Source organism: Delphinus delphis, chromosome 20, assembly GCF_949987515.2.
Source record: "Delphinus delphis chromosome 20, mDelDel1.2, whole genome shotgun sequence".
Lineage (NCBI taxonomy): Eukaryota > Metazoa > Chordata > Mammalia > Artiodactyla > Delphinidae > Delphinus > Delphinus delphis.
The window spans coordinates 7,660,760-7,680,282 of record NC_082702.1 but is presented as its reverse complement, the minus strand read 5'-3'; the positions used below and the strand labels follow the sequence as shown (position 1 = coordinate 7,680,282).

The window sequence follows — 19,523 nt, the reverse complement described above, 5'->3', positions numbered from 1 at the left end:
GCCCCACCAGGAGAACCACCGAGATATTTGGAGGACCTGGCAGTCTAGAGGGGCCAGAACGCCTCGTTCCTAGCGCGTTTCCGTTTCCGCTAGGATATTGGCGGTTGGTGAGCATCATGGCAACCATGGTGAGTGTCGGCGTGCGGAGGGCTGAGGAGTCTCAAGGAGGAGGGGGCTGGACGGGGACTCTTGGATCTTAGCGGAGAGGAGGCTGGGGGCCTGGACTCTTGGATCTTAGCGGAGAGGAGGCTGGGGGCCTGGACTCCTGGTTCTGAGGAAGGAGGGAGCTGGGGGCCCGGGCTTCTGGATCTGAGGGAGGAAAAAAGAAGGGACTAGGATACCGGCATCCTGGGTTCAAGTGAATACTTACGGTCTCAGTGGTCAAATCTGACTCCATCATCTTCTAGGAACTACAACTTCCAATCCTCTGGGCGCAAATAGTGGCCAGTTCTCCAGTCCTTTGCCTTAAAGTCTGATGAGGGTTGTAGTGTCTTGGGCTCCAAGCCATCCAGCAGTCTTGGGTTGTTGATGGTGTGAATAGTACCTGAGTACAAGGAAGAAACACAGGCGGGGACCTGCCCAATGCGCTTCAGATCGTGGAGTTGCTTATTGAGTCTTGAGCCAAAAGAGAGAGTGTTGAGAACCCAGAGGGTGTCAGTAGAGAGCGGAAAGGGCCGGGGGCACAGAGGCTTAGGAACTTGTCATGGGATTGTTTTAGCCATTTTCATATTCCCAGCATTTCATCAGGACATGCCCAACGTGGATGCTCAATAAGTTATCACTTGAATGTATGCATGTGAACTCCATAAAGGAGAGACCAGGTACACTGGGCCAGGCACCTAGTACTTTTCTGAGAAACATCTGAATGAAGAAGGGATGTAGCCGTAGCTTGGCGGTTGGACGTGGCTTCCAGATGCCTCGGTTCCCATGGTGACCCCAGTCAAGATGGGGCTAGGGTCGGGATGAGAGTTAACTGGTGCCTGAGGGGCGACATGTGAGTGTTTCTGTTGTCATGGCAAAGGGGGTGGATGGGGAAGCGGAAGAGGAAAGGGCAGTGGCCACACTCCTGAGACCCAGTTTGCATGGGTGTGGATGAAGTATTGGGAGTATGAGGGGATGGTAGCTCAGTTTTGTTTCCATGGGATCAGCAGGCAGCGCGGAGTAGGAGAGGCTTATGGTGAAAGGAAAGGTTTTGTAGGAGGCAGGTCTGTTTATGTTGGGATTCCTGGACCAATGTGTATTTTTTGTCTCGAGTAGAGTCTGATAGGCTGTATAGGGGTGGGTGAGAGTATGTTCTCAATCTTCTGATAGGGGTTCGGGGGCAGTGACCAACCTCCTATGAGGAGGAGTAAGTGGGAGAGTTCACAAACAGCAAGGGAGGAGGCTTGTGACCATGCCACGGTCAGGAAGTCTGAACTCTTGGTTCCAGAGAGAGGAGGGTTTTCCTTGGGTTGGATGCCTGCATCTCCTCTCATTCTGGTTAGGAGACCTGTGAGGAGGAAGAGGGTTGGGGGCAGGTGGCCAAGGAGCTGGGTCAGCGTGCTGGCTTCTTAGGCCTCCCTTTCTTTATTCACCCCAGGCAACCTCTAATCTACTTTGTGTCTCTAGATTTATTTATTCTGGATATTTCATATAAACGGAAGCATACAACATGTGACCTTTTGTGTCTGGCTTCTTTCACTCAGCATAATGTTTTCAAGGTTCATCCACGTTGTAGCGTGGATCAGAACTTCATCCTTTTTTAAAAGAAATATTATTTACTTATTTATATAAATTTATTTATATATATTTTTGGCTGCGTTGGGTCTTTTTTTTATTTTTAAGAATTGTATGCTGCGTTGGGTCTTCATTGCTGTGCGTGGGCTTTCTTTAGTTGCGGTGAGCGGGGGCTACTCTTCATTGCGGTGCGCGGGCTTCTTGTTGCAGTGGCTTCTCTTGTTGCGGAGCATGGGCTCTAAGCGCACGGGCTTCAGTAGTTGTGGCTCGCGGGCTCTCGAGCGCAGGCTCAGTAGTTGTGGTGCACAGGCTTAGTTGCTCTGCGACATGTGGGATCTTCCCAGACCAGGGCTCGAACCCGTGTCTCCTGCATTGGCAGGCGGATTCTTAACCACTGCGCCACCAGGGAAGTCCCTTCATCCCTTTTAATGGCTGAATAATATTCCGTTTTATGGCTACCCCATATTTTGTTTATCTATCCGTTGATGGATGTTTTGGGTTTTTTCCATCTCTTGGTTATAAATAACACTGCCATGAATATCTGAGTGGATCTCCATTCGGTTCTTGAATTGTCCCAGGCGGTGTTTACTCATCTCTCTCCCCCACGTGAGAAGGGATAATGTCTGACTTTGCTCTTTGGAAAGCTGAGGACACAGGAGACCTCAGTTCCTGCTTGTTGAGTGAACTCAGCACTTCAGGGCGTCATTCATTCAAACTCCAAACATTGAGCCCCAAGGGAGACCAGTGAGATGTGGGCTGTGCCCTTCATGGGACTCACATCCATTGGAGCCAAGAACATTGATCCAACAGTCTACCTTGTGAGTGTGAGATCAGACTCCCAAAAGAGGCCCTTCCTTCTGTCTGGATATCCAGAGACCCTAGAACTAGCCGGGCAGGGGCTGAGGTCAGGGAGGGCCTCCCTTAATGAGTGACGCTTGATCTGATTCAGTGAGGGGGGTGGGGAGAGCAGGCCAGACCAGGGACCTGCACATGCAAAGGCCTAGTGACAGAGAGCTGGGGCAGCGAGGCGCAAGGGGGGCCAGAACACGTCCAAGTTAATGCCCACTCTGCATCTGTCCTCGCAGCTCTGGGGGACGGGGAGGACTTCTTCCTTCAGCAAATAATTCCTGGGCACCAAACATGGGCCCGGCCCTGGGGACGGGGCTGTGAACGAGACAGACACAGTGCTTGGCTTCCTGGGACTGACGGTGTAATGGGGTCAACCCACCAGCCCTAGTGGGTGACAGCTGAGGAGGATCTGGTGTTTGGGATGCCAGCCTGTCTGTGGGGAGGAGTGGAAAGGACTGTCTTGTGGGAGGCGGGCAGGAGGGACAGAGGAGGGGTTGTTGAAAGCTGGGACCGCAAAGGCTCTTACTGATGCGTCTTCCTCCAACCCCAGACAGCCACAACCAAGGTCCCAGAGATCCGCGACGTGACGAGGATTGAGCGTATCGGTGAGTGAGCGTGGGTCAGGAATAGGACCTAGCCCCTGCCTGCCCCCTGTACCCCTGACAGAGCCAGCTTACCCAGGGCCCCCAAGAGGGAGTCGGCCTGCACACCATCCCACCATCCCCCGTCCCCGCTATCTAAGGAGGGAGGTTCCTGAGTTCCAGAGCAGGTCAGATGGCTGGGGGCGAGGGTGGGGTAGACCATGCCAGGCCTCAACCCCAGGCGGTACTGCTGCTGGCTTGGCTTCCCTGGCGGGGCTCCCTGATGCCCCAGCATCCTGCTTGGAAATCGTGAAGGTGGATATTTGCTGAGTGCTGACTGGGGTTGGCCCTGCACTGACTGTCCCAAACACCAGGCACACGCATCGTCTCTTTGAGGGCAGGGACCTGGTCTGTCTCCTTCCTAGCGGTGTCCCCAGCACAGGCCCTGGCAGACCAGACGCTCCACAGATAACTGTTGAATAAGAGTTTGCATCCCTCAAATCCTTACAGTAGCCCCACAAGGTGCCTCTTGTGACTGTCATCCCATTTTTAGCTGAGGTGACCAAGACTCAGAGCAGGCAAGCCCCTGGTCCCAGCTCACCTGGGACCAGGAAGTTGGGGTGTAGTGGCAACAGCAGGGTGCAGCCTTTGCAAAGAGCCTGACTTGCAAGGAGGAGACTACACTTATTTGTTCACATTCATTCATTCAGAGCTTCCAGAAGAGGCAGTAAAGGGCTGCTGGCTATGAACCTGGGTTCAGGAAGCACGCTGCTGGGTGCCACTTCTGAGCCGCGTAGTGAGGGGCTAGTTGCTCTCTGTGCCTCAGTTTCCTTACCTGCAAAATGGTGGGAGAGTAGTTCACCTCCTCAGTTGACATAAGATACAATAAGGTAAAGCACTTAGCTATCAAGGGCCAGCCCTGCTGGGAGCTGAGGACCCAGGAGACTCTAGCTGCACCCAGTCCCTGCCCTCAGCCTGCCTACAGGCCAGCACAGGGGTTGACACATCTTTCCTTAAAGTGCCAGATAGTAAATCTTCTCTGTTGAAAGTAATCAATTCTGCTGCAGCAATGCGAGAGCACCCCCAGATGGTATGTGAACGAATGGATGTGGCTGTGTGCCAATAAAACTTTATTTACAAAAACAAGTGCCCACCCACAGGCTGCAGTTTGCCCAGCCCTGGTCTAGTGTAAAGCATTGGAATCCTGCGTCTTCACCTCTCACTGGCCGTGTGGTCTTGGGCAAAGGACCTAACCTCTCTGAACTCCTCCTCGCCTCCATGTCAATGAGGGCCTGGGGGCGATTATTGAGCCCTGGCCATGATCCAGGGTGATAATAGCTGAGACTCTTGTTCTCAGAGTTACATGGAATGAGATTAGAACCTGGGAGGTCACTCAGGCCACCACGTAGCCTAAGAGCCATTCTTATTTACTGAGCATTTACCATGTCCGGCCATCCTCCCAGTGAGGTGGGGAATCGAGGTGCCCCTGTAACCGAGGAGGAAACCAGGGCTCGGCGGGGAAGCCCCTCAGGCCACACATCGACACGAGCTGGCTGGTAACCGTGTCTTCTGGTTCTTTCCCCACACACAGGCGCTCACTCCCATATCCGGGGGCTGGGACTAGACGACGCCTTGGAGCCACGGCAGGTAGAGCCCAGGGGGCCCGGGTGGGAAGGCTGCTCCATGGGGGCCTCGGGCAGAGGGGACCTAGGGCTGTGGGGAGTATGGGGACTGCGTTATGATCTTCCAGACCTTTGTGCTGTATTTATAAAATTCAGCCGCATGTGCAGTTTTATCGGTCTTTAAAAAATGGGGGTGGAAAAGGCTTTTTTGGCTTTTTTCTGAAGTCCCTGCCAACATGTCCTGTTTGATCTCATCAGGCTAGAGGTGGTAGAAATGCAGTAGTAGCCCAGGAGGAAGTCACCTTGTGTGCTCTGTCACCTCCCACCCCCAGGCTTCCCAGGGCATGGTGGGCCAGCTGGCGGCCCGGAGGGCAGCTGGCGTGGTGCTAGAGATGATCCGGGAAGGGAAGATCGCCGGCCGGGCGGTCCTCATCGCCGGCCAGCCGGGTACTGGGAAGACGGCCATCGCCATGGGTAAGACACCTCTCAGGGCAGGATCTCTTCTGGCCTTGCCAGATGATCCCTACCGTGTAAGTCAGGGTTGGGGTTCAGCCACGTCTAACAGCTCAAAATGGCAGTGTCTTAAACACTATGGGTTTATTCTCTCCCATAGAATAATCTGAATGTAGGCCAATTCAGTCTTGTTGAACAGTGAAGGCTCCTACCTTCCTGCCTCCACATCACTTGCTTCCATGTCAGGGTCACCTCATGTTGCAAGAAGATGGCCTACGCTCCAGCCTTCCCATCCATACTCCATATGGGAAGAAGGAGAAAGAGGAATTGCAATGAGGGTGTACCTCCAAGAGGTAGCTCCCTTTAAGCAGCTGTCTTGGGACTCCCACACTCTCTTGCTTATATTTTATTGACTAGAACTTAATGGCTACACTCTGCTGCACAAGTCAGTGAGACATTAAAACTTATTTTAATATTTTAATTGGGATCACTGCTACCCTAATCAAATGGGGGTTCTGGAACGAAGGAAGATGGGAAAGATGGGCATTGCGTAGACAGCCAGCAGTCTCTTTTGCAATGCATTAGTGATTTAAGATCTTTTTACTCACAACTGTCCCTCATCCTTGTTGAGCTCCTATTCATCCTTCAAAACCCTACCCAGGCATCTTTTCCTCATTGAAGCTTTCCTGGACTCTCCTCTCTTCCCACTCATTCCCACGTTTGTGCCTTGACTGTGGGGCCAGGCAGTGAGAATCAAGGTAATAGCTAGGTCTGCAGTTACGATAAAGTAGCACTCATTCGGGTACCCTGGTGTGCCAGGCCCTGGACCAGACACTGCAGACACTAAGATGATTAAGACCAAAATCCTGACTTTAAGAAGTTTCCGGCCTGGGGGAGGTGTTCGTGGACACGGTACCGTCCAGGGTGATGAACAGAGGAGGCTTCTACCTCCGACGAGGGGTGGTGGGGAGAGAAAACGGGGTGACGGTTGTCGGGAGAGACTTCCCAGGTGAGTCAGAACCTGAACTAAGACTTGTAGGATGTCTGGGAGTCTCCTGGACAGACGGTAGGGAGCAGGACACCCAGGCACAGAGTGTGACACACATCTGTAAAGGGGACCAAGGAGAGTTCCCAGCTCACGCTGGTCAGGAGGGTTCAGTGACTTCCTGTCCGGGAGACTTGGCTCAGAGCTGGGCAGAGCCCTCAGGAAGGGGAGCTGGCAGAGGGGCTCAGTGCTTGGAGTGATGGCAGGAATGGCCCCGCTGTCTACCAGCCAGCTCCAGGCCCCAAGCCATAGAGGAGGCCCGTCCCTGTGCTGGTTCCAGATCGTGACGGAGTCATGGTTGAGCATGCCTCGTAATCGTTCCTGTGCAGGGTGCCATCCCGTGCCAGTGCTTGTCATGTTATCGGTGTATCCCTGCCTGCCCTCATAATCGTTCCTGTGCAGGGTGCCATCCCGTGCCAGTGCTTGTCATGTTATCGGTCCCATTACACAGAGGGGCAAACCAGCTTGGGGAGCAGACTTCTCAAGGTCACCCGGTGCTAAGCCCTGGAGCTGGGATTCAAACCTACACAGTCTGACTCTCTTACCTTCAATTTCAGCCCCTTGTCTCTACCCCTGCTCATCACCCCCAAGCCCTGAGGCTAAACAGCTCTTAGAGGTTAGGAGGAAGGCGTGGCAAGATTACAGTCATAAGGTTTGCCCTCTGGGCTGTGCAGGTTCTGATCCTCCCCATGCGGCCCTCTGTCCCCTGCCTTCTCTGCGTCTCCTTGTCTGCCCCTCAGCACCCTGCCCCTCTCTCCTGCTCTCCTGCCTGAGGAGGGAGAAGAGCTGGTTTGCCACAGAGCGGGTATTGGGGACCTGGTGCCAGGGCTGCCCCCACCTACCCAGGCTGCCTCCCCTCCTTCCCAGGCATGGCACAGGCCCTGGGCCCTGACACTCCGTTCACAGCCATCGCCGGCAGTGAGATCTTCTCCCTGGAGATGAGCAAAACAGAGGCGCTGACACAGGCCTTCCGGCGCTCCATCGGTGTGCGCATCAAGTAAGCAGGGGGTGATGCCAGGTCCCAGCGGCCTTGGGACGTCCCCCCCCACCCCCGGCCCTCGCCAGCTCATGCTGCACCCAAGGGCTCACGGGAGTTGGCAGTTCCTGAGGGCCCAGGCCTCGGGCTCTCTCCTTAGATCTGTTCTCTGCCCAGGGAGGAGACTGAGATTATCGAAGGGGAGGTGGTGGAGATCCAGATTGATCGGCCAGCAACGGGGACGGTGAGTCTGCTCCCGAGTCTAGGCTACCCCCAAGGCTGGAGGGTGGAGGTCAACCTGCACTTTTAACACCTGTAAACAGCCTCCTAAATTAGTCTCATCCACTGCAATTAAATTTTGAATTTTAAAAACATGGTAGGAGAATCTTTAAATATAGGGAAAGCTATTCCCCAGATAGTTCTTTAAATTAGATTTTGATTACAGCAGAAATCCGTGGATACATCCTCCCTTTAAAAATGAACAACCAAAACTCGCTTTAACTCCCTCCCCAATTCCAGTCCTTTTATGCTGCCACCTGTCCCTACAAAGGAAGCACCTCACTATGGAAACAATTCCAGGAAACAGGATAGACTCCAATATGCTGGGAAAAGCCCAGACTTGGTGACTGTTCATCTTGTGAGGAGGGGCGTGGCATTTTGTTTTCTTAGTTGTGTTTAGCTGAGTTCTTCTGGGTTTGTGATCGACAAAAACCGCCTTTCATTTGGGTATAGAAAAGGAGTGTTACGGTGGGACCCCTTCGGCCATTCTGTGAGACCTTAGGTCCTTGTTGTTTTTATAGATTTTGTCTTTTAGGTTTTTGTTTGTTTCTTTACTGGATTTTTAATAATAGCTTTATTAATGTGCAGTTGACAGCCAATAAGCCACGCCCTTGAAGGTTTACAAGATGTTAGGCTTTGACACACATGCACCCAGGAAGCTGTCACTGCAGTTGTGACAATGGATATCTTCGTCAAGCCCCCAAAGCTGCCCCATGTCATGCTTGTTCTGTAGCTGTGTTAGGGAGACATTGGGCCCGTCTCTGAGCCCCTTGCCTGGCATGTCACCCCTCAGGGCTCCAAGGTGGGCAAGCTAACCCTCAAGACCACAGAGATGGAGACCATATACGACCTGGGCACTAAGATGATTGAGTCCCTGACCAAGGACAAGGTCCAGGCTGGGTGAGCAGTGGGGTCCGCACCAGGTGGTCAGGGTAGGGGAGCTCTGGCCCTTCCTTTCCTCACCCCCACCCTTCATCCCCTGCAGGGATGTGATCACCATTGACAAGGCCACGGGCAAGATCTCCAAACTGGGACGCTCGTTCACACGCGCTCGAGACTATGACGCCATGGGCTCCCAGGTGGGCCAGGGCTCCAGGTCCCCTCGGTCAGGCCCCAGGATGTTTCTCTCTCCTCCATCACCCCAGGGCCTACAGGGTCTGGATCCTCCTGTCACCCCAACCCCATGTCCCTGGTACTCCTGGTTCTTCCCTGTACCCTCTAGGACAGCTGGGGTCCCTCAGCTTGGCACTTGGCTCGTGGTTTCTGGGGTCCTCCAGGAACCCCCATATCCTTCAGTGCTGTTGACTGCCCTGGTCTTGACTACCCCTTGGGCCTGGGGTTTCTGGGTGACCCCCATCTGGATTCTTAGTTCCATTCCAGGGAACTAAGAACTCCAGTGAGCAGCAGAACTCCAGGGAGCCCCAGTCTCCCCCAGACGGCCCCTTGGGCCCCCCCTTCATGCTCTTTTCTGCCCTTGTCCACACCGAACCCCACCCCGGCCCCATAGACCAAGTTCGTGCAGTGCCCAGACGGGGAGCTCCAGAAACGCAAGGAGGTGGTGCACACGGTGTCCCTGCACGAGATTGACGTCATCAACTCCCGCACCCAGGGCTTCCTGGCCCTCTTCTCAGGTGAGGCCCAGCCTTCATCTCCCCCCGCCCCGGGGGGCCTGGCAGCTCCCCTCTCCCTCTCTCATTCACCAGTACGGCCCCCCCGTGACGATGGCTTTTCCCCTCTTCCCCCATCCCTGTTCTCTGACTCCCGTTCTCCATCTGTCAGTGTGGTTCGTCTCTCCCCCTGTGTTGCCTCTCTGGGACATCTCCGACTCCCTGGCCCTCCCGTCGTGCTGCCACTCCAGGGGCTTGGTCTCTCTTCCCTCTGTCCCTGGCGTCCCATCCTTCTGCATCTTGGTTCACCCTCCGGCCCTGGATCCCTGTCTTGTCTCTGACACCCCGCCTCCCACAGGTGACACAGGGGAGATCAAGTCAGAAGTCCGAGAGCAGATCAATGCCAAGGTGGCCGAGTGGCGGGAGGAAGGCAAGGCGGAGATCATCCCCGGCGTGAGTACCGGGACGGGACCACGGCAGGTGACGTTGCGGTGGGGGAGAAGAGGGGACACAGGAGGTGGGTTTGACATCCGCCCCCCTGACCCCCAGGTGCTATTTATCGACGAGGTCCACATGCTGGACATTGAGAGCTTCTCGTTCCTCAACCGGGCCCTGGAGAGTGACATGGCGCCTGTCCTCATCATGGCCACCAACCGCGGCATTACCCGGTGAGCCACTGCCAGCCCCTCAGAGGCCCCTGGGGAGAACGGGGACCTCTGGGTGGTGGGAACGGTCACTGGGTAATCAGGGCACGTTTGGTGAGCACCTCGTTAGGGAGGGGTGGGCTTGGCTATTCCCAAGCTCTGTGGCCCAGACAAGACAGTGTACTTTCCCTCAAACTAAAGTAGGTGGCTGGTCAGGGCTGGTGGGCAACTCTGCTCCACAAGGAAGTCCAGGTGCCATGTTCTTTCTGTTTTCTTGTTCCAGTAGCCCTTAAGGCTCCAGTTCCCAAACTGTGTGCCAAGGCACCCCAGGGTACTGCAGAGAACACAGGAGTGCTGTGGGATGTTTTTTTGTTTTTTGTTTTTTTTTTAATTTTTGGCTGCGCTGGGTCTTCGTTGCTGCGCGCGGGCTTTCTCTAGTTGCGGCGAGCGGGAACAACTCTTAGTTGCGGTGCGCGAGCTTTTCATTGTGGTGGCTTCTCTTGTTGCAGAGCATGGGCTCTAGGCGTGCGGGCTCAGTAGTTGTGGCACACGGGCTCTAGAACGCAGGCTCAGTAGTTGTGGTGCATGGGCTTAGTTGCTCCGTGGCATGTGGGATCTTCCCGGACAAGGGCTCGAACCCATGTCCCCTGCATTGGCAGGCGGCTTCTTAACCACTGTGCCAGCAGGGAAGCCCCTGTGGGATGTTTTAAGGTTTTAAGGGATGCACAGTGACGTGTTTTGGATGCTGCAGAAACTACTACAATTAAGTTGCTTACACCTAACTGCTTAATAGAAATAAAGGGAACGAAGCTTAGTACTTCTCTTGACCTAAGGATACCATGGAAAAATTCCTGAGGCATGAAGGGTACCAGACACCATAAAGCTTGGGAACCTCTGCCCTAGGGTGTCGCTGTGCCATGTCCTCCCTGCTGGCTCTTCCCCACCTCATCTACGTTTCAAGAGTCCACAGGAAGGGAGAAGGAAGTGGAGGGCAGAGGGCCCGCAAGAGGCTGGGGCCCAAAGGCTGCACGCAGCGTGGCCACCTGGACCCATTACCCAGGGCTGCTCATGTGTGTGGCAGCACCTGGCTGCACGGTAGCCCAGGGACCAGCACCTCCAGGGCAGCAGCCTTGTGCCAGCTGTAGTGCAGGGAAGACAGGGGCATGGCTACCAGGGGCAGCAGGCAGGTTGTCCTTGGCTCTGTGCTTGGCCCTTTTCCAGGATGAACTGCTCGGCCCCCTCAAAAGAAGCTCGGGAGGTAATATTGTCTCAGCCCTGCTTTATTTTTTTTATTATTTTTTTGGCAATGCGTCACAGCTTGCAGGATCTTTGTTCCCCAATCAAGGATCAAACCCGTGCCCCCTGCAATGGAAGCGCGGAGTCCTAACCACCCGTACCACCAGGGAATTCCCTCAGCCCCGTTTTAAAGATGGGGACAGCAAGGCCTGGTAACTTGCCCAAGGTCACACGTAGAAGGTGGCAGGGCCAGAATTTGGTATCCAGATGACAGGGTTGATTGAGACCAGCTGAGAGCATGTTTGTAGCAGCTGCAGGTCAGGCTGTGGGAACAGGGGTGTCTCCTATGGGGAGCAGCAAACGCAGTCATTCCTCTGCAGATTCCGTATTCGTGGATCTGCTTACTCGCTACAGTTGATTTGTAGCCTCCAAATTGGTATCCATCACACTTTGGCGGTCATTCACAAACGTGCGCAGAGCAGGAAAAAATTGAATCGCCCATGGCAGACCGTCCAGGCGAGGGTCAAAGCAGGCAGTGCTTTGCTTCCTAGTTTCAGTTCACGTGCTGTAAATAAGTGTCCTTTTCCTGATCTGTTTAGTGTGACATTTGTCACATTGTATGCTTTTTGTTCCTGGTCATTTTGCTGTTTAAAATGGCCCCCAGCTGTCCAGTGTCACTAAGCGCAAGAAGGCAGGGATGTGCCGTACAGAGAAAACACATGTGTTAGATGAGCTTCCTTCAGGCACGAGTTCAAGTGCTATTGGCTATGAGTTCAGCATGAATAAGTCAATAATATATATTGAATAAGGTGTCTTTAACCTGAAACCGGGCTATCTATTGGTTGGTTGCCAAAAATTGTGACCAGAGGCTCACAAGAGCCTAACCCTGTATTTGCTAATTGAGTGTTCGCCTCCACTTTGTAGAACGCAGCTACCATGAATAACGGGAATCTGCTGTTTCCTAGCACCACGTGCCAGGCCTTGTGCTGGGCCAGGTGCAGCCGGGGACAGGACCGGCACAGTTGCATCCCTTGTGGAGCCCTGTGTCAGGCAGAGGAGTGGGACCTTGATCCAGTAATCCTGGACACAGATATCTAGCTAAAACCAGCTCAGCTCCAGGGGGATTGATGCAGTCAGGGGGTGGCTGCGCCGTCGGGCAGTGACACCAGCGCGGAGCTGAAGGCTAACCGGTATTTGGTCCAGTGAGCGGGCTGTGGCTGAGGGGGTTGGTAGGGGTGGGGTGTTCTGAGTAGAGGGAATGGAGAGCCAGGTTCTAAGAGCATCACCCTGACAGCTTCCCTTCCCCCTTCTCCCCAGGATCCGGGGCACCAGCTACCAGAGCCCCCACGGCATCCCCATTGACCTGCTGGACCGCCTGCTTATCGTCTCGACCTCTCCCTACAGCGAGAAAGACACAAAGCAGATCCTCCGCATCCGGTGCGGGTGGGGGGGGCCCCCTGGCCTTCCGGGGCAGGACCAGGCTACAGGCCTGAGAGGCAGGGCTGGTGTCCACCCTGTTTGACACGTGGCAACACTGAGGTCTGAGGGGGAGGTCACTGGGCCTGCCAGAAGCAGGACTGGGCTGGGCATCCAAGCAGTGGCCTATGATGGGAGGATGCTCTTTGGAGAAGGGAGGGGTTGTGCCGGTGACTGACCTTGTGGAAAGAGCCCTGGAAGGGAGAGGCTCTGGAGGCCCAAGGTTTGGGCCCAGCCCGTGCCTCGGTGGCTCTTCTGTGCATCTGAGGACGTGGACTCCACGTGTATCCCAGAGGTCCAGCAGTGCCATGGCCCTGGCTGAATGCCACCTACGCCCCCTGCCCGCAGGTGTGAGGAGGAAGACGTGGAGATGAGTGAGGACGCCTACACAGTGCTGACCCGCATTGGGCTGGAGACCTCGCTGCGCTACGCCATCCAGCTCATCACGGCCGCCAGCCTGGTGTGCCGGAAACGCAAGGTCAGCGGCTGCGTCTGCCCAGGGGTCAGATGAGCGAGTGGAGGACATGCTACTACTCCCAGGGCTTTCCCTGGGCAGTTGCATTTAGTCTCAGAACCCAAATTTTCAAAGGCAGGGGACTTTGGTCTCTCAGGTTAATTTCTGTGGCTCCCAGCCTGACACACGGGAGGTGCTGAGTAAATATCTATTGGCTGCAAGTTGATGCCGTTAAGTCCATTTTACAGATGAAGAAACTGAGGGGTGGGGGGGCTTCCCTGGTGACGCAGTGGTTGAGAGTCCGCCTGCCAATGCAGGGGATGCGGGTTCATTCCCCGGTCCGGGAAGATCCCACATGCCACAGAGCGGCTGGGCCCGTGAGCCATGGCCGCTGAGCCTGCGCGTCCGGAACGGGAGAGGCCACAACAGTGAGAGGCCCACGTACCACAAAAAAACAAACAAAAAAAGAAACTGAGCGGTGGGGAGGTGGCCACGGCAGGGTTTGAATCCAGGCGACCTGGCCCCAGAGTCTTCACCCTGACCCACCTCCTGGGAGGGGCCCCACTGAGGTCTCAATTCCCCTATCAGGGCACCGAGGTACAGGTGGATGACATCAAGCGGGTCTACTCGCTCTTCCTGGATGAGTCGCGCTCCACGCAGTACATGAAGGAGTACCAGGACGCCTTCCTCTTCAATGAGCTCAGTGAGTGTCCCCCTCCCCACCTGCCCCAGAGAGGGAGGAGGGAGCCCAGCTTGGAGAGCTCAGGCCCTGCCCTCGGGGCCACACTGACCACGTGGCCTTCCTTCTCCCGACAGAAGGTGAAACCATGGACACCTCCTGAGCTGATATCACCTTCACCCCCGCTTCCCCATTTTCTCCCAGAGTTCTGACACTGTGACTTTGTATAAAATGGTTCTGAAACTGGACCTATTGTGTGTGTTGTGTGTGCGTGTGCACGTACACAGGCACACACACCCTGAGACCCCAGAAAGACACCCGCAGAGTGCAGTTTGAGAAGTCTTTATTAGGAGGCATGGGGAGGAGCGTCTGCTGGCTCCAGGAGTTGAGGTGGGCATGGGAGGTTGGGGTGGGCATGGGAGGTTGAGGTGGGGATCCTTAGAGGAACAGGAGGCCTGGGCGAGGGGAGCGGTCACAGGCCAAGGGCTGGGCTCTGGGACCCCCACAGTCAGAGCTGCTGAGGCGGCAGGGCCCGCAGTGACAGCTGAGGGCCACAGGGAAGGAGACCATTGGGTCCACACCAGGCGGGCAGCCGGGGAGCCGGATGGAGGCAAAGCGCAGCTCGCGGTAGGTGCACACTGGCTGGGGCACAGGCGGCAGGGCAGCCGGCAGCACCCGAACCTGGAGGTGGCGGGGTTGCGGGGGAGGGCTTGGGTGTCTACTTGGGGCCAAGCCCTCCCCCGAGCTCCCTCACTGCACCCTACAGATCCCAGACTCGGGTGTCCAGAGGACCATCTGTGCTCTCCCTCCCACACGCCCAGCCCCTGCCCCGGGCGGCGGGCCACGCTTCTACCCCCGGGGCCACTTCCTGTCTTCTGTGGGCCTGGCCCTGAGTAATCCACCTGGAGCTGAGGTGGCAGCACCCACCCACCCCGGGCAGCTCACCATGCTGGGGCAGTAGCCGGCACAGATGCTGGTGGTGAAGGTGATGCAGACAGGGCAGGCCTCGTTCTCAGCGGCCAGGGTGGCGTTGATGGGCCGGCACAGCGGCCGCAGTGGCCCCCCGGGTGCCCACACCCCGGCCGCGCTCAGCAGCAGCCACAGCAGCAGCCCCTGGGACCAGGCCAGCGCCTCAGGGCCAGCCCGAGCCCTCTGCCCCGAGTCCTTACCACCCAGCCCCCGGCCCTGCATACACACGTTCGGGGACCCAGCTCCTCTGCCTGACGTCTTCCATTCAAGAATCTCCCATCCCCATACCCAGGGACCCCAGATACCCACCCTCAGGCCCTGCACCAGCTGCTTCCCTCCTCCTGCCAGGAAGCTTGCTGGCTCTCCACACCCTTCTAGAAAGAGGCCTCCTTTGCCAGGTCACAGGACTCTCCCTCTTCCTTCCAGCCGTGGCCTGGATGTAGTCGCAAGGGGCCCAGGGGCCCTGTGGTCTTACCTGGAGCATCTCCATCCTCGGTGTCTCCCCTGCCGCGTTTACCTGGTCTTATAGCTGCGGGCTGTGGAGGCGTCAAGGCCACTGGGGGCGGCAGCATGGTGGGGTAACCTGGACACTAATCTCCCCGGGGGCGAGAGGCAGACAAGGTCAGGGAGATGCAGGAATGGCCCAGTGGCGCCCCCCTCCCCCCACTCCCTGAGTGGCTTCCGCTCCAAGAAGCAGAAGACGCCCAAGGTGAAGCAGACTTCACAGACTCAGTCCCCAGGTGCTAGGGAGGCTGTGGTGGGAGCACAAGAAATAGGGTATAGGAGGCTGTGCCCCTTGCCTTGTGGGCCCCCCTCTACCCATCCTGAGGGGAGCCCGCCAGAGGCTGGAGCGCCGCCCCTCTGACAATCCTCCAGTGGTTATAGGCTGAAGCCTCAACCCTGCTCCACCTGCCGTAGACCGAGTCCGACTTCTTAGGAGGGGGGTGGCTTCGATGTTGGATTCTGTCACCAGAGGTGGGGGGTGGCCACCCAGACGCGCCGCCCCTCCACCAGGGATTCAGCGGGAATCCCACCTGCCCCACACTCAGGCCCCCAGAAACCAGGATGCCGGAACTGAACCCAGCAAAGAGCGTGGTTTAGGCTATTTAACTCTGTCGTCGACTGAGATAAGCTCTGCCCTTTCCGCCGCAGAGGGTGTGTGCCACCCTCTAGCCCACAGCCCCAAGGTACATTTTCCAGGCTCAGTCCCGCCCCCGTGATCGAGTGGACCTGTTAGATTCGCCCCGCCCCCAGGTGGTGGGCGGGGGTCCCGTCTTAGCCCCACCCAGTGTACCCCTAGTCCCAGTCTTCCAGGCTCAGCCCCGCCCCCGCTTGGGGGGCGTGTCCAGGGCGGGGCTGGCCCGTCTGGCTCAGGCCAGCGCCGGCTTTAAGCTGCCGTAGTTGAAGTTCTCGGTGCTGTAGGCTTTCGGCACGCTGTAGATGTCTGACTCGGGTTTCCAGTGGGGGCCGCCCCAGGGCGGCTCCAGCGGGCAGAAACGGTCGAGCCGGCGGAGTGGGTGCAGCGGGGGGCTGTAGGATTCTTGAGCCAGAGACAGCGCCCCGCGGTGCGGCACGACTGGCATCACCGGACGGGCGCGGGGCACGCGGATTTTCGGCGGCCGGAGTGGCCGAGAGGAGCACGAACCGGGCGGCTGTTTCGGGCCGGGGCCTCAGGCCTGGGGCGTCTCCCCAAAGCTCCAGGAAGTCATCGAGTCCTTGCGAGGGTAGCCTGACAACTCCTTCCTGTCGGGGTTTGGGGTGGAGGCACGATGGGGAGGGCACAGCTAGATAGATCCTCGAGGACACATTTGTAGGAGTCAGGGACCATTTAGGAAGCATGAGACTGGGGAGTCCTAGCCTGGATTCCTGGGTCCTCGAGGTATTTAAGGGCCTGGAATCTGGGACTTTTCGCATCCTTAGAAAAGTTATCTGGGGGACTCAAATACCAAAGGAAGCCCGCCCTAGACCCTCAGGGCCACGTCCCCAGATCCAGAGCTCCTTCTTGGGCCGTTTGCAGGCTTCCTGTTCCTGAGAGTTGACACTAAGTGTACCAGGGCGCTAAAAAAGGTAGGGGCTGGGTCTGAACTTCTGATTACTGCGCGTGCAGGAGCTGAAGGCCGAGACTACTGAGTCAGAGACGGGGACCCAACACCGGGGGTCTCGGCGTCCCACCAGCCTATGCGGGGGCTGTGCAGGGGGTCGGTGCCAAGGGAGGACCCAGGCTCACTTCGAATAGGCCTGGAAGTCCCGGGCCGAAGTGGTCAGATAGAGCTGATGGCGGTCCAGGATGCCCTGGTCAGAAATAGTGAAAGGCCGGCCGGCCAGCTCGGGGTTCTTCGTCCAGGGGATTAGAGCCTGAGGAGGATTGCGGGAGGAGGGATGAGCAAGAAAGGTTTCATACCCTTTTTCATGCCCTTTGTCCCACACGGAATTCCTCTTCCTTTGGCCTCAACAGCGCCTCTGAACCAGGCCGACACCCGCCCCCAGAATCAGAATCCTTCCTGGCCAGTGCACTTTAGCTTCGCTCCCCAAATCAGAACCGTTACTAGCCTCACCTCCAAAATCCAAATACTTTCTGCCCGTCATCGGACACAAAGCCAAGCACCCAGTCACTAAAAAACCTTCCCTGCTCCTCCCCTAGATTCAAACCTTCTCGGTCCCGCCCCTGGAATTCAGCTGCGCCTCGGGCGACTGTTACTCCTTAACACCACCCTAACAGGGGAAGCCAGCCCCGCCTTCCGCCCCAGACCGGCCTCAGAATATTCAAGCTCCGCCCACACGTACATTAGGCTACCTAGCTCCGCCCACAGCCTCAGAACCGCCTCCTAGGCCCGCCCCAGGATTTACTAGCTGTGGCCCCAGCCTCAGAGCTCGGATTTCGGGCTTCCAGTCCCCTCCTCCTCCTGGCTCCGCCTCAAAAGGCCTAAGCCCCTTCCCCACTCAATGTAACCTCCAGATTCTGTCCCACTCTTTAGACCACAGACTCAAAATTCCCTCAGACCCCGCCCCAGGGCCTCAAAGCTCTGCCAGGTCCTGCCACTGCGGTCTTCTCCGCTACCTGGGAAGGGCCCCCTCGGTTGTGGTCCGCAAGCTCCAGGGGCTGGGGCCCGATGAAGGAGGTGGCGCCCCGGTCCAGGCTGGGCCAGCCGGTGTACTGCGCCCTCGTCTCACTGCACTGGTGCTTTGTGATCAGAGGGAGGCGCCAGCCGCGGTGTCTGAGCTGCAAGAAGACGACGCGGGGACACAACATGAGGGTGCACGGGACTCCAGTGCGGTCCCCAGCCCTGTCTCCCGCGGACCTGGGCATCCCGGAACCTTACTTTTTCCGCTACATCCTTGATCCCCACAATCCGCGTGCGGTCCGCAGGTTCTGGGGCCTTGGGCTGCGCGTAGGGCCCGCCGTGGGTCTTGGGCACGTGAGCCGAGCCCGAGGTTGTCTCCCATCTGTTGGTGACCTCGTTGAAAGCCCAAATATGCAAATCCTGCTTTGCGGCCAGGAGCAGGGGCTCCGCGACCGTGGACTGAGGAGAAGGTGCAGGACGTCAGCTAAAAGGACTCAGGAGTCTCGTCCGCAAGCCCTGATCCTTCCCAGTCAGTCCCCAGCCCTTTCCTACCGCCCGTTCCAGGCATCCAGGTTCCCTGACCCCTCCTCTCTCAGACCCAGTCCCTGGAACCCTCCTCCTTCTGTCAGACAGGACTCTAAGCCCGGAATCCCCTTTTCCCTCAGCAGGTGTCTGGATCCCCAGGCCCCTCCTTCAGTCTGGGCCCCCAGTCTCCTCTTGGCTAAGAGCCTAGGGTCCTCTCACCTGCACAGTGGGCGGGGGAAAGGGCACGGGCGGGATACAGTGGTGGGCGACGCCACTGCTGGTGAGATGCCAGCTGGGCTGGGATCCAGGCACCTTGGTCCCAGAGATGGGGGACCGTGGGGGACCGTAGCGCCGAGCTAGGGTCCGACCCGCCATGGTCCCACCCCCGCCCCGTAGCCTAGCAGGAGCCGGCTCGTTGTTGCTGTTGCCCCGGGTGACAGAACCCGCCCACCCTAAACCCAGCCAATGAAGGGCCTGCAGGCGTGCAGATGGATGGAGTGAGAAAGACACCCAGGCAGGAGAGAGGAGGATTTTGAGAGAGTACAGAGACCCCAAAAGGGGCACAAAAACTCAGAGAAATGGGGGGGGGGGACGGAGACCCAGAGGGAGAGGAGGGCAGAAAGTGCGGGGGAGAGCAATAGAAGTACAGAGTTCAGAGAGTTTGTGACCCAGAGACCCAGAGAGGGAGCAGCAGAGAGAGGGGGACCGAGACCTGGGGCGGGGGGTGGTCAGAGACCCAAAAATAGAGGAACAGAGGGAGAGGAGGGCAGAGCTACTCAGAGCATCAGGGCACCCATGAGAAACATCCCTCTTTCCTATAGGGTCCCTGCCCTCTTGGCCACCGCCTCCCTCTGCCAGGACAGCCCACCTCGGCAGCAGAGGGTAGGGGTGAGGGGCTGGGTAACGATTTCCAGACTTCCCCAGGGCTCTCCCTCCCTCCCTGTGTGTGCTGAAGGGCTCAGCATCAGCTTCGGCTTCTGTCCTGCCTGCCTTTGATTTGGTTGAAAACTTCCACCTGGGTATGGGTGTGGGAGAAGAGGGAGGGACCCACGGGGAAATACTTAGCAATAAAGAGGGGGGTGTGGAAAGAGCTTTGCTGAATGAGAAAGAAACACACACAGGAATGGGTGAGACAGTGAGTGAGAAACAGGGACAGAAAGAGAGCTACTGACCCAGAGATGGTGGGACAGGAATTTAGACAGAGAGACAACAAAGGAGGCGGCAGAAAAGAGAGCGGGAACCACAGACCCAGAACACAGAGATGCAGAAACAAGGGCAAAAGTGTGTGTCTGTGTTTGCATGTGGCTATGGAATGGTAATATATGAAGGGGTGTCCTGAGGGTGTGGGGT

The 19,523-nt window shown here is 57.1% G+C and overlaps 3 protein-coding genes across 4 annotated transcripts; 1 reads left to right on the top strand and 2 right to left on the bottom strand.

Annotated features, from left to right (window-relative positions):
* The first annotated feature begins 86 nt into the window (after window positions 1-86).
* Window positions 87-13,866, top strand: RUVBL2 (RuvB like AAA ATPase 2). The gene is made up of 15 exons (XM_059998921.1): window positions 87-128; window positions 3,116-3,170; window positions 4,738-4,793; window positions 5,101-5,242; window positions 7,134-7,263; window positions 7,420-7,486; window positions 8,315-8,421; window positions 8,507-8,600; window positions 9,029-9,152; window positions 9,487-9,581; window positions 9,678-9,796; window positions 12,326-12,445; window positions 12,833-12,962; window positions 13,527-13,641; window positions 13,755-13,866. Exons 1-15 carry the CDS (start codon window positions 117-119, stop codon window positions 13,778-13,780), a joined length of 1,392 nt encoding a protein of 463 aa, XP_059854904.1. The 5' UTR covers window positions 87-116; the 3' UTR covers window positions 13,781-13,866.
* Window positions 13,852-15,855, bottom strand: LHB (luteinizing hormone subunit beta). Of its 2 annotated transcripts, XM_059998924.2 has the most exons (3): window positions 15,062-15,855; window positions 14,563-14,730; window positions 13,852-14,298 (listed from the first exon to the last, which is right to left on the bottom strand). In XM_059998924.2, exons 1-3 carry the CDS (start codon window positions 15,074-15,076, stop codon window positions 14,056-14,058), a joined length of 426 nt encoding a protein of 141 aa, XP_059854907.1. In that variant the 5' UTR covers window positions 15,077-15,855; the 3' UTR covers window positions 13,852-14,055. The 2 variants fall into 2 exon arrangements, with proteins under 2 accessions (XP_059854907.1, XP_059854906.1); XM_059998923.1 differs by lacking the exon at window positions 15,062-15,855 and having other exon boundaries at window positions 14,563-15,043.
* Window positions 15,856-15,872: 17 nt separating this feature from the next.
* SAXO3 (stabilizer of axonemal microtubules 3) lies at window positions 15,873-18,548 on the bottom strand. The gene is given in 5 exon segments (XM_060000630.2): window positions 15,873-16,329; window positions 16,814-16,941; window positions 17,645-17,806; window positions 17,907-18,107; window positions 18,393-18,548. Coding segments are annotated over 5 exon segments (1,020 nt in total). The 3' UTR covers window positions 15,873-15,956.
* Between the last annotated feature and the right edge of the window lie 975 nt (window positions 18,549-19,523).